The 16,644-nt window shown below is 45.5% G+C and overlaps 1 protein-coding gene across 13 annotated transcripts in view; it reads left to right on the top strand.

Annotated features, from left to right (window-relative positions):
- The first annotated feature begins 10,973 nt into the window (after positions 1-10,973).
- BPTF (bromodomain PHD finger transcription factor) overlaps positions 10,974-16,644 on the top strand; it is a 178,824-nt gene continuing 173,153 nt past the window's right edge. For all 13 annotated transcript variants that reach the window (XM_066386496.1, XM_066386495.1, XM_066386492.1 and 10 more), the window contains exon 1: positions 10,974-11,613. In XM_066386496.1, coding sequence (XP_066242593.1) covers positions 10,974-11,613 — 640 coding nt within the window. The remainder of the gene's footprint in view (positions 11,614-16,644) is intronic.

Below are 16,644 nucleotides of genomic sequence, written 5' to 3'. Positions count from 1 at the left end.
TTTCATTTAATCCTTAAAACAATCCTATGCACTAAACACTATTTTTATTTTTACTTTACAGCTGATAAAACTAAGATTCAGAGAGGTAAACAATTATGTATACAAATGCTATTATATGGTAGCCTCAAGATTGAATTTAGACCTAATCCTTGAGTATTAACATGAAACTATTTCATGTTACTTTTTATGTACTTTTCAGTGTTCTCTTATTAATAAAATAATAAATAATAAAATCATCATAATAATTATTACCACTAATCTTTATTAAATGTTTGCTGAATTTCAAGGACTGTACTAGGCTCCTTATGTGCATTATTTTATTTAATACCCATAATAATGCTATGAGGTGGGTACTATAATAATTCCTATTTTACACATGATAAAAAAATAGGTCAAGAAACCTGCCCAGAATCACAGACTTGTTTCAGCATTGTAAGTCTTATTTTTCCTAAACGTGCTGGGTCTACTCTGTCTAGAACGTTCCTCCCCAGATCTTTACGCTTTGTTAATGTTCAGGTTTAAGCTCAGATGTCCCCTCCTCAGAAGCCTTTTCTCCCCACCTTACACAAAGTGGCATTGTATGTACTGCCAGGATATAATAAGTGCTCAGTAAATATTTGAGTAAGTGAAGGCATACCAGGGACATCTTCACCCCTCCCTCAAATTTGCTTCCCCCATTCTTGTGGTTCAGAATATCTTGTCTGCTTAGCTCAAGTAGTCCCCGCTCCCTAACAATGCCATCTTCTCTGAGCAAAGAGATGTTGCAGCCCTGAATTAATCAAATATCACCATCAACGTATTTTATTTATTTATTTGTTTGTTTGTATTTTTCTGAAGTTGGAAACCGGGAGGCAGTCAGACAGACTCCCGCATGCGCCGGATTGGGATCCACCTGGCACGCCCACCAGGGGGCGATGCTCTGCCCATCTGGGGCATTGCTCTGTTGCTACCAGAACCATTCTAGTGCCTGAGGCAGAGGCCATAGAGCCACCCCCAGCACCCGGGCCAACTTTGCTCCAATGGAGCCCTGGCTGTGGGAGGGGAAGAGAGAGACAGAGAGGAAGGAGAGGGGGAGGGGTGGAGAAGCAGATGGAAGCTTCTCCTGTGTGCCCTGGCCGGGAATCGAACCTGGGATTCCTGCATGCCAGGCCGACGCTCTACCACTGAGCCAACTGGCCAGGGCCACCATCAACGTATTTTAAAAGATGTATAGTGATGCTGGTCTCAAATCCTGTCTCCATCATGCACTAGCTATGTGACCTTGAGCAAATTATATAAACTCTGGGCTCTCGTTTCCAGAAAATAATATGTACCCCAGAGTGGTGTCATTGGGATTAAATGGGATAATGCCTCATAATGTATACCCTTAGTGACTGACATTTAAAATTACTATATATATTTTTAAGATAGAGGCAGGCAGAGAGAAAGAGAAGTATTAACTCTTTGTTCACAGTTGTATACTTATTAGTTGCTTCTCATATGTGCCCTGACCAGAATTTTGAACCCATGACCTCAAGGCATGAAGACAATGTTAGATCCACTGAGCCAACTTGCCAGGACCTAAATTACTAATGAAAAAAAATTTTTTAACTGAAAAAATCTTTTAGCATGAAGATGTTCATGAAGTGTTATTTATAATATGAAATTTGGAAACAAACTCAGAACTTGATGGAATATTATGAAGCCATTAAATTGTGAGAGTATACTGTAGAATCAAAGATAAGAGAACACGAGACCGGAGTGTGGCTGTGATGTCATCTTGTCTATGTAAACACAATACTAAAGTCCCTGGACCTCTCTAGCCTGTGGGTTTAAATGAGACCACATTGTGCCAAAATTTTCCTGTCCCGTTGCCTCCACCTGCTCCTGCAGACCTCTGCAAAGGCCCTGGGGGCCTGTGGGAGTAGCGGGAGCATGTCTGCTACTTTCCTGCTGCCCCAGCATTTATAAAGTGCCTGGACTTGATAAACATAGGTGCTCTTTTCCAGGCCTTTGCCCTTGCCAGTACTTCACAAAGGATACCTCACTATCGAGTAACCAACCACCTGGTTTGCCTGGACCAGAGAGGATTTCTGAGATGCAAGAGTTTTAGTGCTATAACTGGAAAAGTCCTTGGCAAACTGGGATGAGTTGGACACCCTATCTCACTGCACTGGGTACTTCCAGAGCTGCAAAGTTTCCCATCAATAAGCCAAATTCAGCCTACTTATATAGTGCTCACAAAAATTAGGGGATATTTCAAAATGAATATGAAAGCTATACAAAATCCCCTAATTTTTTTGAGCGGTATATATAAAAGATAGCAGGATCATCATTATAGATAGTAGCATGTGAAGGACCCAAGAGATGATTTAATTCAGTGTTTTTCAACCTCTAGTTCACAGACTGGTGCCGGTCTGCTAGAAATTTCATGCCAGTCCTCAGAAGAGTTAACTGCTCTGATGTTGCAGGAAAATTATAGACCCAATGATCTTAGTTGAATTCACTTATGTTCAGGGTGATTTCTGCCTTAGTGGTCCTTGTAATAATTCTATTTTTACCAGTCCCCCAGTGTAAAAAGGTTGAAAACCACTGATCTTATCTAGACCTGTGCAATCAGCAATGGTGCACACTAGTGCACAGTAACTGAACTCTGGGTGGGTGGACGTGGTCATCCCCCAGCCCTCAGAGTGGCTGGAGCCTCTGGAGCAGTCACCTCTATTCATTACATCCTCATCCTTTGATTGCCCTAAGAGAGTGGAATAGTGAGCAAGATGCCACCATTGGCAGCCAGATGCAGACACATCATTGTTTGCTTGGAAATGGTGGAGGAACTTGTGTCCCAAGGACCCAAGGAGTATGGGGAGCAATCCAGTGGGGAAGGAGATGTAACTGTGTGTACACGCAGTGGGGGTTCTGATGCAGGCAGCTCAGAAACTCTACCTTCACGTACTTTTATATTAGATAATTTTGTCTGTTTGTAGATAATTTTGTCTGTTTGTGGCCGATGCGCCTGGGAGGTGACTGTTCTAAAAATGTCTTTATGTTCTGCAAATTAGAACTTCATTGTTATGTTGAAATACTAGCTATGAAAAAGATTGTATCGAAAATCCACCAGAAATTTTATAAGCACATTTGTCAATGAAAGAAAAGAGCTTTAAATATAACAAATATAATTTCTACTATTTGACTATTTGAATGGTTATAAAAGATGGTTTAAAATTTTTTTTTACCAAATACTGTTACAGAAAGTTTCTTGACGTTTAAAAAGATCATTATTAAGGAGTTTCTTAGAAGACTGGATAAAGAAGATGGGGCACATATACACCATGGTATACTATTCAGCTAGAAGAAATGATGACATCGGATCACTTACAGCAGAATGGTGGAATCTTGATAACATTATGCGGAGTGAAATAAGTGAATCAGAAAAAAACAAGAACTGCAGGATTCCATACATTGGTGGGACATAAAAACGAGACTAAGAGACTTGGACAGGAGTGGGGTGGTTACGGGGGGTGGGGGAGGGGAGGAGGGAGAGGGGGAGGGGGAGGGGTACAAAGAAAGCTGGATAGAGGGTGACGGAGGACGATCTCCCTTTGGGTGATGGGTATGCAACAGAACTAAATGACAAGATAACCTGGAAATGTTTTCTTTGAATATATGTACCCTGATTTATTGATGTCACCCCATTAAAATAAAAATTTATTTATAAAAAAAAAAAGAGAGTTTCAATCAGGAATTGCATGAGCTATTTAAAACACAAACCTGAGAATATAAAGTTAGGTACCAGGATTCAAGTTTATGTTTCTTATTTAATAAAAAAGGAATTTCAAAAAGTGTTAGAAAATGCACTATTTAATATCTTGTCTCATGCTGTATATTTAACTTTAATTGTTATCATAGTTACATTTTATAAAGAAAACATTTCATTTTTACCACATCTAGTATGCCCCTGTACATATTTCTCTAGTTTTCAGTTTTCAATGGGTACTATAATTTTGGGAGCTGTTCTGATTGGAAAGTACAGCTGTAATCCAGCCCATTTACTTTATTTGTGAGGAAACGGGCTCAGTCAGGGTCTGGTGACTTGTCTAAGGTCACAGAGCTAATCACTTCCTTCCTAAAACAGCTGTCCTGCTGACTTCCTGAGTCTTAAACACAGATCTGTGATATATCACTCTCCAAGTTACCCAAGTCTAAGTCAAATCTTGTTGACCTCTCTCCCTCTGTCATATCCCATTCAATCTATATCCCTTCCCAGATTGAAGGAATCCTCCACAATATGGGAGTTGAATCACCAGGTGTTCACCATCATGGCCTCCCCTGCAGTTAGACCCTGTCTCCGGGCACACCCTTCTCAGCCTTTGCACTGGAAGCTGGCAGTGCCATGGAGCAGTGCCCAGTGCCCAGTGTGGGTGGTGCTACCAGGACAAGCTGGACCTTGTGCTGGCAGCTACAGCATGCTGTCCTCTCCAGTTTTGTAGCCTGATTTTGGACACTTATTGGTTGCAAGTCTCCCAGTCTGGTTCTTGGGCACTCCCAGAGATTCTGGGAGCTTATAGCAAGGAACGTTCATTTCTGTGGCTTGCAACCAAGAACCAGATTGATAAAGAAATTGGAACCAAAGTGGTTGTAGGGGAAGTGGGGTGGGGGTGGTCTGTGACTGTCTGTCTATTCTTCTGCAGCCAAAGGTAGAGAAAATGCATCTAGTGTTGAGCTATGAGTCTTAAACACCACATAACAACTTGAAGCAAAACAATTCAACAAAACTCCTTTGTCACTTGGAATTAAAGGCAAATCCTTAGAAGAGTGAGTGGCAATAGCCATAGAACTCTAACAGATATGAGGAATCCAAGAACTGTGGGGTGGGGTGGTTTCTTCCTACAGTGCTGGATGCTTGCCAGCCCTCATTGGACTTAGAAAAGCCCTGGCTGGGTACTCTGTTGGTTAGAGCATCACCCCAATGTACAAAGGCTATGGGTTCAATCCCCTGTCAAGGCACATACAGGAACAGATTGATGTTTCTGTCTCTTTCCCTTCCTCTGTCTCTCTCAAATTAATTTAAAAAGAAAACTACATATACCATATTGGTATGTGCTGCTTTAACCCATCTTCCAAGTGACCTGAAAGTTTGCTAATGTTGAGCCACAGCACAGGGTTAAAGAAGGTTCTTCAGCAGGTCCAGGCTGCAGTGCAGGAGCTCTGCTAATTGGTCCACGGATCACAGTGCACCCAGGGTGCACTGTGTGAAGCCACCTGCTGGGATGCTGTACAGACCCATGGCAAGTCCCCAAAAGAGCAGCACTATGGTTGTGCTTAGGGCTTTAGAGCGAAGCCTTGCTCTCTTTAGCTAATATAATACTATTCATCTTTTTGGGAACTGTCCTTAAGTTGCTCCTGGACCTTTCCAAAGATTGAAAGCCTGACCATGGAGTACCAGGTGACCATGTAACCTATGCAGCTTGTCACGAACTAAGTATCTATTCACTTACCATGAAGTCCCAGTGGCAGTCCCTTCTCCAAGAGAATAGGGACTAGATAAGGGCAGGTTCTGAGCAGATTCTGAGCAGCTCCACACCCAGTGCTTTACTCCCCTTTTACTGCCACCCCTCCCTCAATAACCTTCTGGAAAACTCCCATGACCAGGTGACTAAGTAGGATGACATCTGAACTTGGTTTACAAATGGCATCAGCTGGGGGTGAACTAATAGGTGTTAATAGCTGCACTAGGCATGTGGTCTTGAAAGGACAAGGGCAAAGGAAATCTTCCCAGTGGGCAGAGCTTTGAGTTGTACTCTGTGGTTCTCTTTGCTTCGAGAAAGACTCTGTATCAATTCATGAGCCAAGTGGTCAAAGTCTTAGATAGATGAAAAAGAGTTTGGGAAAGAGAATATAGATGAATGTCTCAGAACAGACCTAGAGAGTATTTGTGTTCTGTATGGATACTTATCAAAATGTCTCCACTGCTAAAGAAGCTTTAATAAGTTAGTGGACAAGAAGGACCCGCCCCTTAGATGTAGGGCAGGTTCCTTCTCCAGTCAAGCCAGTGCCCACCTGGTGGGGTCATGAGCTCGTCATGGGCTTCTCCTCAGCAAGGCTGGCCTGGCTATTGCCACTATTGAGGGCCCATTTTAGAATTAGTCATTGTCATGGATTCTTCTATCATGGTGCATACAGTGAGTCAACCACATTGGAAAGAGATTTATATTGAATTTGGATTTGCTTTTCCCACCAGCCATGCTTTAAACATCATCATGATACATGCGTTTTTCTGAATAATTTGTTTGCCATCATGGTATCTTACACATTGTGACATCTGTCTTAGTTTAGGCTGTTATAACAAATTACCATAACCTGGTGTCTTTTATTTTATTTTAAAATTTATTTATTGATTTTAGAGAGAAAGGGAGAAAAAGAGAGAGAGAAACATCAATCTGTTGCTGTTATGTACCCTGACCAAGGATTGAACTCACAACCTCTGCATATTGGGATGAAGCTATAATTAACCAAACTATTGTATCTGGCTAGGGCTAGACTGTCTTTTTGTGTGTGCGTGTCTTATCCTATTTTGTTAGTTTGTTTTATTAGATTCCACATATAAATGAAATCATATGGCATTTGTCCTTCTTTGACTAGGTTATTTCACTTAGCATAATACTTGTCAGGTCCATCCATACTGACTGGGTGTCATTTATTTATTTATTTTTGAGAGAAGAGGTGATAGAGATAGTGGGGGGGGCAGGAAGCATCAACTCGTGGCAGTTGCTTTTTTTTTTTTTTAAGATTTTATTTATTCATTATAGAGAGGGGAGAGAGAGAGAAGGGGGGAGGAGCTGGAAGCATCAACTCCCATATGTGCCTTGACCAGGCAAGCCCAGGGTTTTGAACCAGCAACCTCAGTGTTTCCAGGTTGACGCTTTATCCACTGTGCCACCACAGGTCAGGTGGTAGTTGCTTCTTGTATGTGCCTCTACCAGGCAAGCCCCGGGCTTCAAACCCATGACCTCAGCATTCCAGGTTGATGCTTTATCCACTGTGTCACCACAGGTCAGGCTGGGTGTCTTTTAAACAATAGAAGTTTAGCCTGACCTGTGGTGGTGCAGTGGATAAAGTGTTGACTTGGAATGCTGAGGTCGCCAGTTTGAAACCCTGCATTTGTCTGGTCAAGGCACATATGGGAGTTGATGCTTCCTGCTCCTCTCCTCTCCTCTCCTCTCTCTCTCCTCTCTAAAATGAATAAATAAAAATTAAAAAACCCCCAAAACAATAAAAGTTTATTTTTCACAGCTGTGAAGACTGGAAATCTGAGATAAGGGTGCCAGCATGGTTGGGTCCTGGTTGCAGACTACCAACTTCTTCTAGTGTCCTCACATGGCAGAGAACAGTAGGAAAGCAAGCTCTCTCATGCTCTTTCTCCCTCTCTCTTTTTTAAAATCTTATTTATTGATTTTACAGAGAGAGGAGAGGTGGAGAATGAGTTGCTTCACTTTTGTTATTCATTGATTGCTTGTTGTATGTGCCTTGACCAGGCGAGCCTAGGATTTTGAATCAGGGACTTCATTGTTCTAGGTTAGCACAAAGATAGACCATTGTGTCACCACAGGCCAGGCTCTTATGCTCTTGTAAGGGCACTAATCCCATTCATGAGGGCCACACCCTCCAACCTCATCTAATCCTAATTATTTCCCAAAAGCCCCACCTCCTAATACCATCACATTGGGGGAGCAGGGGTTCAACATATGAATTTGGGGTGGACACAGTCAGTCCATAGCATCTGACCAAGGGAGTATTTAGGAAAGAAGTTAAGAAACTGGCTGTCTTATCAGATTCACTAGCTCTTTTGTGGACATGGATAACCAGAAGGGGTTGGCTTTATGAAACAGTAGAATGGTCCATGGAATACATAGCTCCTGAGCAAGCTGGAAGACAACTTGAGAGCCTGGATTCCACTTACACTTAGAGCCAGCATTCTGGAGGTGTTCATGTCCTTCCCCTGAGCTCCTTTTCTGTTTAAATGGGCAAGAGTCAGTTTCCGCTGCTGTTAAAAACACCAAGAATTGCCTGACCTGTGGTGGCGCAGTGGATAAAGCATCGACTTGGAAATGCTGAGGTCGCCGGTTCAAAACCCTGGGCTTGCCTGGTCAAGGCACATATGGGAGTTGATGCTTCCAGCTCCTCCCCCCTTCTCTCTCTCTGTCTCTCCCTCTCCTCTCTAAAATGAATAAATTAAAAAACAAAAACAAAAACAAAAACAAAAAACAAAAAACACACACCAAGAATTACACCTCTCCTTGTGCCGTCTATTGTACTTTTTATGGTAAATTGGCTTCCTCCACATATAGGGTGTGAACTCTAAAGGTTGTCACATTTTCTAACATTTTTCCTATAGTCCATGTGACTGTACTTTACACAGTGCAGGGTACTGGTTACAATCTAGTAGATTCTGGGCTATATCTGAATTGTATTCCTTTTGATCAGTCTGAAGTGCTTTTTAAAAATTGACTTAGTTGCCAACCTTTATTGTTGTTTTTTAAAAAAATTTATTCATTTTACAGAGGCTGGGAGAGAGAGAGAGAAGGGGAAGGTGCAGGAAGCATCAACTCCCACATGTGCCTTGATGGGGCAAGTCTGGGGTTTCAAACCGGAGACCTTAGCATTCCAGGTCAACGCTTTATCCACTGTACCACCACAGTTCAGGCTGGTTGCCAACATTTAAAAATCATGAGATTTCATATGTAATGCACATTTCTACCTCCTCTTCAAAAACTTGAAGATCTAGCCATTTTAGGCCCACTTTCCCACAGCTTCCCTCTTATTTAATTAATTTATAGATTGATATTTAGAGGGAAGGGGGAAGAGACAGAGACAGAAGCATCAATTTGTTGTTCCACTTATTCATGCTGTCATTGGATGATTCTTGTATATGACCTGACTTGGGATGGAACCAGTAACCTCAGCATGTCAGGGCCACACTCTAACCATTATAGGTCAAGGCTCACAGCTTCTTTCTTTAAACAAAACACATGCAGGCCCTGGCCAGGTAGCTCAATTGGTCTGAGCATCTCCCTAATATACATCAAGGTTGTGGGTTCCATCCAGGGTCAGGGGATATACAGTAATTTACCAATAACTGCATAAATAAGTGGAACATCAAATCAATGTTTCTCTCTAAAAATCAATAAACACATTTAACAAACAAAACACAGGCACTTCCATTTGACAAAGTCTCCATCTTGTCCACTTTATTCATTTTCCTTTTTTTTTTTTTTTTTTTGTATTTTTTTTCTTTCTGAAGCTGGAAACGGGGAGAGACAGTCAGACAGACTCCCGCATGCGCCCGACCGGGATCCACCCGGCACGCCCACCAGGGGGCAATGCTCTGCCCACCAGGGGGCGATGCTCTGCCCCTCCGGGGCGTCGCTCCGCCACGACCAGAGCCACTCTAGCGCCTGGGGCAGAGCCCAAGGAGCCATCCCCAGCGCCCGGGCCATCTTCGCTCCAGTGGAGCCTTGGCTGTGGGAGGGGAAGAGAGACACAGAGAGGAAGGGGGGGGGGGTGGAGAAGCCAATGGGCGCTTCTATGTGCCCTGGCCAGAAATCGAACCCGGGTCCCCCGCATGCCAGGCCGACGCTCTACCGCTGAGCCAACCGGCCAGGGCCTTCATTTTCCTTTTTAAGTGAGAGAGACAGGGACAGAGAGACAGAGAGGGACAGACAGGAAGGGAGAAAGATGAGAAGCATCAATTCTTTGTTGTGGCAACTTAGTCGTTCATTGATGGCTTTCTCATGTGTTCCTTGACGAAGGGGGGGGGGGTGCTTCAGCAGAGCGAGTGACCCCACACTCAAGCCAGCAACATTGGGATTCGAACCTGGGGCCTCTGCGTCCTGTCCGTTGCTCTATCTACTGTGACACTGCCTGGTCAGGCTAAAATTTCATCGTCTTGATTCGTTCCCTGGGCTAAGCGAGACGAGGCAATTTGTCACGTTCAGAAATTAATAAAATGTATTTCCTTATAACACAAATATGCATTTTGAAGTAGGTTTTATGCAAGAAGCCACCCTTTCTACTGCAAACGAGCAATTGGAAAGTTCTTGAAGGGAGTCTAGTTTACAGCTGGAATACTGGGAACGGTGGAAGGACATTGGAATGTTGTAGTTCGTTCTGGAGTAGATGGGAGGATTTTCAGGTGGGGGTTCTAGGTTCTAATGCAAGGAGTTTCCGAGTGACTGTCCCTCGGGGTCTGGCAACCTGGGGCGTGGTTCCTGGCACAGCTCCCAAGCAGTTGTCACTGGGATCAATTCAGGACTCTCCAACAAGAAAGCTCCGGAGTTTCACATTTCTGGGGGTTCGTCTGCCCGCCCCTCAGTTCATTTCCCTCCGCGACACGCCCTCCGGCTGCTGCAGCATCAGTTCCCCTAGGGGAGCGGGAGGAGGGCACATGTGGCGGCTCCCCCGCCCTCCTCTTCGAGGGAAAGGGCGACGCGGGACGGAGGCCCCGCCGAGGTGGGCTCCAGCGTGGGTTTCGCCGATCTAACAGCCTCCCGCAGCTTCGCGCGCGGGCACTTTGCAAGGGGAAGCGCCCCTCGGACCGCTCCGCCCGCGTCTGCGGCCCGCCCGAGCCGCGCGGAGGCGTCCCGGGCTCCCCGCCCCCGAGTCGGCGCTCCCGCGCTCCCCCTAGCGGCCGCCGCGCGGTCTCACTCCGTCCCAGGCTCGTCGCCGGCGCAGCTCACGTGACCGCGCTCCGGGCCTGCGGCCGCTGTCGGTTCCCCCAGTCACCGAGCGAGAGGGAAGAAACAAGATGGCGGCTGAAGGCGATCCGGAGCGGGGCCCCAGCAATTCGGACTGAGCCTTCTCCCTCCACCAGCTTCCGCCGCCCGGGCCCCTCCCGCCCGGCCCCGCGGGCATCCCCGCCCGGCCCAGCGCCCCCCACCACTCCCCTCCGCCCGCCCCTCCCCTGCCGCTCTCCCTGCTCCCCCCGCCTCGGCTCCGACATGAGGGGCCGGCGGGGCAGGCCGCCCAAGCAGCCCGCAGCACCCGCTGCGGAGCGCTGCGCCCCGGCCCCGCCGCCGCCGCCACCGCCGCCGCCGCCGCCGCCGCCGCCCACGTCCGGGCCCATCGGGGGGCTCCGCTCGCGACACCGCGGCAGCAGCCGGGGCAGGTGGGCCGCCGCCCAGGCTGAGGTAGCGCCCAAGACGCGGCTGGGCTCGCCCCGGGGGGGCGGCGGTACCCGCAGGAAGCCCCCGCCGCCGCCGCCGCCCGCCCCCCCCAGCGGCGGCGCCCCGGGCCGGGGGGGGCGGGCCGGGGGGGGCGGCAGGACAGGCGGCGGCGGCGGCGGCGGGGGCCACCCGGCCCGGAACCCTGCGGCCCGCAGGGCCGTCAACAAAGTGGTGTACGATGACCACGAGAGCGAGGAGGAGGAGGAGGAGGACATGGTCTCCGAGGAGGAGGAGGAGGAGGAGGACGGCGACGCCGAGGAGACCCAGGCTTCGGAGGACGACGAGGAAGACGCGATGGACGAGGACGACGAGGACTCCGATTATCCGGAGGAGATGGAAGATGACGACGACGACGACGCCAGTTACTGCACGGAAAGCAGCTTCAGGAGCCACAGCACCTACAGCAGCACTCCAGGTATCGCCCAGCCCAGTCTCTCGCTGCGGACTCCTTCCCCGCCGCCTGCGCCCTCCCCCCGCTCGCTCCGTCTCCGGTCCCCCCACCCCCTCTCCCAACCGTGGGGACACACCGACGGCACGGCAAGTGACCGAAAACTAGATTTACCGGAGGAAAGAGCCGCATTGTTCAAAATGGAGATTGCATTGTTGCAGTTTGCAGGCCACACGCTCGCTCGCTTTTTCTCTGCCCCCCAGCCCCCCTCGTGTTCCTCTTCAAAATTGGTGCCAGTGCCGTCGGTGGCTCCGTCGGGCAGGATAGAAACTTTGGCCAACGCGTATCCATGGCATTCGGTTTTCTCTATCCTTGTGTTGGTCTGTTTTTTTGGAAGGGAAGAAGCCTCTTGTTTTGCAGACCTCTTTGCATTTCTAGTGCGGTTTCTTTTAGGTTTTTATTATGTATCTGTTCCTTAAAAGGCAATGAAGGGTTTGGACAGGTTGTGGCATACACGTAACGCACCCACATCCACACCACTCACCCACCAGGCTTTTCTTCCCACCCCTCGCCTTCTGGTTGTAAAGGAAAGTTGTGTTGAGGAAATGGATCAGTTTGGTTTAGTTGGTGAGCCTTATCTGGTACCGTGTTTGTTTTTATTCTTGGGTGGTAATGGGCTCGTTCCACATTTACTGGTGAATGGCTGGTTAAAAAGCAAAACACAAAACCAAACAAAACGAAAGCAAACGTGTTAATTGATCCGAATCAAAGTGTTTTGGTGAAATTTAAAAGAAAGCTAAGAAATAGTAGGAACACGCGTTTTACTGCTTGGAGCCCTTTGCTTTGCCTGAGAAACGCAGTTTCGTGCCACCTGTTGCAGGAAATGAACTTCTGCACCAACTTGTAAGTCACACAGCAAAAGTATAGCGGGATTTATTAGAAAATCCCATTTTGAGGGCTAGAAGTCCTGAATCTGTAATGAATTTCTTCATAGTGACTCCTGTTTTCTTACAGATAGTTTTTCTGAACTAGCGGTGAGATGCTTCTTTTTTCAGGCACACAATTGCTGCTTTGTATTAAATACGTAGTTGTATTTTAATAAATTGTGGAAAAAAGCATAACTTGTAGCAGTAACCGACAAGGTTGTTTTCTTTATGTTTATTAATTTGGATTAACTAAATTAGAATCCAGTTTTAAGAGTATTTACAAAGTAAAGTTTTGGGGGAAATAGGATCTTAAAGTAAGGTGTGTCACTTGTTTTTATTTTTAAAGAGACTAGGGTAGTAAAAGTGGTTAAATAAATTTAAATGTTTCTGTATTTTATACATGCCTAAATACTTATTGGAGGAGTCTGAGTAATTAAACCAAACGTAATCCCATTTGTATTGTCCTAACAGCAAGTGAAAAAGTAACAACTTTGCCTGACTGTAAGAACATCTGCCTGTCTTGTTGGGGGACAGTGGGGTAGGGCTGGCTGGAGAATGAAGGGAATGAATTGTGTCAAATATTTATGTCTTGTATGTAGTGGGACTGTGCCACTTTTCATTTCTTGCCAATTTGATTTTAGTACATTTTCTATAGTTATAGTTTTTGCTTTAAGAAATTACATGTGGTCCTCTTCACCAAGAGCCCAGAATTGAAAGACCTATGACAGTGTAGTTCAGCTAATGTTCACTTGTCTTTGAAGGTCTAGCAGATAATATTTAGGATTGATAGCTGTGTATATGGTGAGTTAAATTAAAGTTTGTGGTTGTTTTTTTTTCTATTTTTTTAACATTTATTGAGCATTTATTTTTAGCGAGAGAGATGGACAGATAGGGACAGACAAGCAGGAAGGGAGAGGAGAAACATCAATTCTTTGTTATGACACCTTTGTTCATTGATGCTTTCTCATTTGTGCCTTGACAGGGGTGGGGGGGGTGATTTTAGTAGAGCGAGTGACCCCTTGCTCAGGCCAGTGACCTTGGGTTCAAGCCAGTCACCTTGGGCTTCAAGCCAGCAACCCTTGGGCTCAAGCCAGCACTATGGGGTCATGTCTGTGATCCCATGTTAAAGACAGTGACCCCACACTCAAACTGGTGAACCCATGCTCAAGCTGCCGACCTCGGGATTTCGAACCTGGGTTGTCTGTGTCCCAGTCCAACACTATTTTACCGCGCCACTGTCTGGTAAGGCTTTATTTGAGCATTTATTATGTGCTAGGCCCTAAGGTAGGGGCTTGGGAAAATAAAATGAGAATGATTACAATTCTGATATAACTAATATTTGTATATTTTGTACTTATATGACATTTTGATTTTCTTAATGACACTTATAGTCTACTTGTGTATATTTGTCCTATCTTTATATGAAAATAAGAATTATATATCCTTATCTAGTTACCTTATTATTAATCTTATATCTCCTGCATTTCCTAGCAAAGTGTCTTGCATGTAGCATGTGCTCATCAAAGATTGGTTGGATAAATGATTGTTAGTAGGTGAGAACTTGCAATAGATAAAGGCTTTTTTTTTTTTTTAAATTGGTTTGAGAGAGAGAAGAAAGTGTGGGGAGGAAAAAACCTCATTGATTTGTTCTATTTCTTTCTTTCTTTTTTTTTTTTTACAGAGACAGAGAGTCAGAGAGAGGGATAGACAGGGACAGACAGGAACGGAGAGAGATGAGAAGCATCAATCATTAGTTTTTTGTCGCGATACCTTACTTGTTCGTTGATTGCTCTCTCATATGTGCCTTGACTGTGGGGCTACAGCAGACCGAGTAACCCCTTGCTTGAGCCAGTGACCTTGGGTCCAAGCTGGTGAGCTTTGCTCAAACTGGATGAGCCCGCACTCAAGCTGGAGGCCTTGGGGTCTTGAACCTGGGTCCTCTGCATCTTAGTCCGAAGCTCTATCCACCTCGCCACTGCCTGGTCAGGCTGTTCTGTTCTTGTTTGTGCCTTGACCTGGATCCAACCCCCAACCTTGGTGAACCAAGATGACACTCTAGCAGGCCAGAGCCAATGGGTGCCATAGTGCCTAAATATTTTGGATTTGAGAAACTAAAAATTGATCTAATTAGATTTTTTTTAAAAATTTTTTTTTGTATCTTTCTGAAGCTGGAAACGGGGGGGGGGGGGGGGGGGAGACAGTCAGACAGACTCCCAGACAGACTCCCGCACGCCCACCAGGGGGCGATACTTTGCCCACTAGGAGGCGATGCTCTGCTCCTCCGGGGCGTCGCTCTGCTGCGACCAGAGCCACTCCAGCGCCTGGGGCAGAAGCCAAGGAGCCATCCCCAGCGCCTGGGCCATCTTTGCTCCAATGGAGCCTTGGCTGCGGGAGGGGAAGAGAGAGACAGAGAGGAAGGAGAGGGGGAGGGGTGGAGAAGCAGATGGGCACTTCTCCTGTGTGCCCTGGCCGGGAATCGAACCTGGGACTTCTGCATACCAGGCCGACGCTCTACCACTGAGCCAACTGGCCAGGGCCTAATTAGATTTTGACAGACCGTGAATGTTTTTAGTAGCGGAGTTGTGTGTTTTTTTAAATTTTTTAAAAAATTTATTCATTTTTAGAGAGGAGAGAGAGAGACAGAGAGGGAGAGAGAAGAGAGGCTGAGAGAGAGAAGGGGGAGGAGCTGGAGGCATCAACTCCCATATGTGCCTTGACCAGGCAAGCCCAGGGTTTCGTACCAGCGACCTCAGCATTTCCAGGTCGGCGCTTGATCCACTGCGCCACCACAGGTCAGGCGGAGTTGTGTGTTTTGATCTGCTATTTCATACTGTCTGCCTGGGATTTTCCTTTCTTTATTGAATGTGGCCATTAACTTGTTTCATGTTTTACTTTTGAAACACGTCTCTAGATTATGGTAAAAGGGATGATACATTTTGTGTTCTAAACTGTTAGAATATGTCCACTTGCCTAGAATGAGTAACAGTGTAAGGCAGTGAGTTGTTCAGGCTAAGTACTAATTTCATTAACTAACTAAAAATTTTTTTTTGTCTGTACTTAAGACAGTACTGAGAAGAAGGCTGTCAGGTAAATGTTGTATGTGTATGCTTTGAAAGTAAAAACATTCTAGGGCTGGTTTAAGATACAACAAAAGCACATAAAGAAATATGATTGGTGGGTTTGAATTCTGCTGTGCTCTTAAGGCTAAAAAGAGGAATACACTTTATTGGTACTTTAGAGTAGTTTCTGTAGACCAGAATGTTGTGTTAAGTATTAATGTTAAATTCCTAGTATAAGAAATAACTCATTAATCTATTCCTCTATAGAGTACTTTTTAGGTAATATAACTGTTGATGATGAAAAGACATTGGTTGATGTTACTAGCTTAATTTTCTAAAAGCATACATTTAAGAATGTTTATTCAGTGAAAATTAAATGTTTTCCCTTTATGGAGAAAAACTTTAAATGAGTATGTAAGGTACTCACATGACATGGTACTGTAGGGATGACAACTTGTTAATACAAAGTTGTAATCATCTAGTTTTGCTTAAGCTAGAGGTATTTGACTAAATAAGGCTTTCATTTATTTTTATTGTTAAAATTCAAAGTTATTTCAGCCTGTAAGTTTTTAAAAAAAAAATTTTTTTTTTTTAAAGATTTTTTATTTATTCATTATAGAGAGGGGAGATAGAGAGAGGGAGAGAGAGAGAGAGAGAGAGAGAGAGAGAGAGAAGGGGGGAGGAGCAGGAAGCACCAACTCCCATATGTGCCTTGACCAGGCAAGCCCAGGGTTTTTGAACCAGCAACCTCAGCGTTTCCACGTTAATGCCCCATCCACTATGCCACCACAGGTCAGGCATCAGCCTGTAAGTTTTTATTTTTATTTTTATTTATTCATTTTAGAGAGGAGAGAGAGAGACACAGAGAGAGAGGAGAGAGAGACAGGGGGGAGGAGCTGAAAGCATCAACTCCCATATGTGCCTTGACCAGGCAAGCCCAGGGTTTCGAACCGGCGACCTCAGCATTTCTAGGTCGACGCTTTATCCCTGCGCCACCACAGGTCAGGCTCAGCCTGTAAGTTTTATAACATACTTTGCCAATACCTTGAGAAGGATTGTATGGACAATCTATT

Source organism: Saccopteryx leptura, chromosome 5 (genome assembly GCF_036850995.1).
Source record: "Saccopteryx leptura isolate mSacLep1 chromosome 5, mSacLep1_pri_phased_curated, whole genome shotgun sequence".
Lineage (NCBI taxonomy): Eukaryota > Metazoa > Chordata > Mammalia > Chiroptera > Emballonuridae > Saccopteryx > Saccopteryx leptura.
The sequence above is the reverse complement of the archived record's forward strand: the minus strand, read 5'-3'. Positions and strand labels throughout refer to the sequence as shown.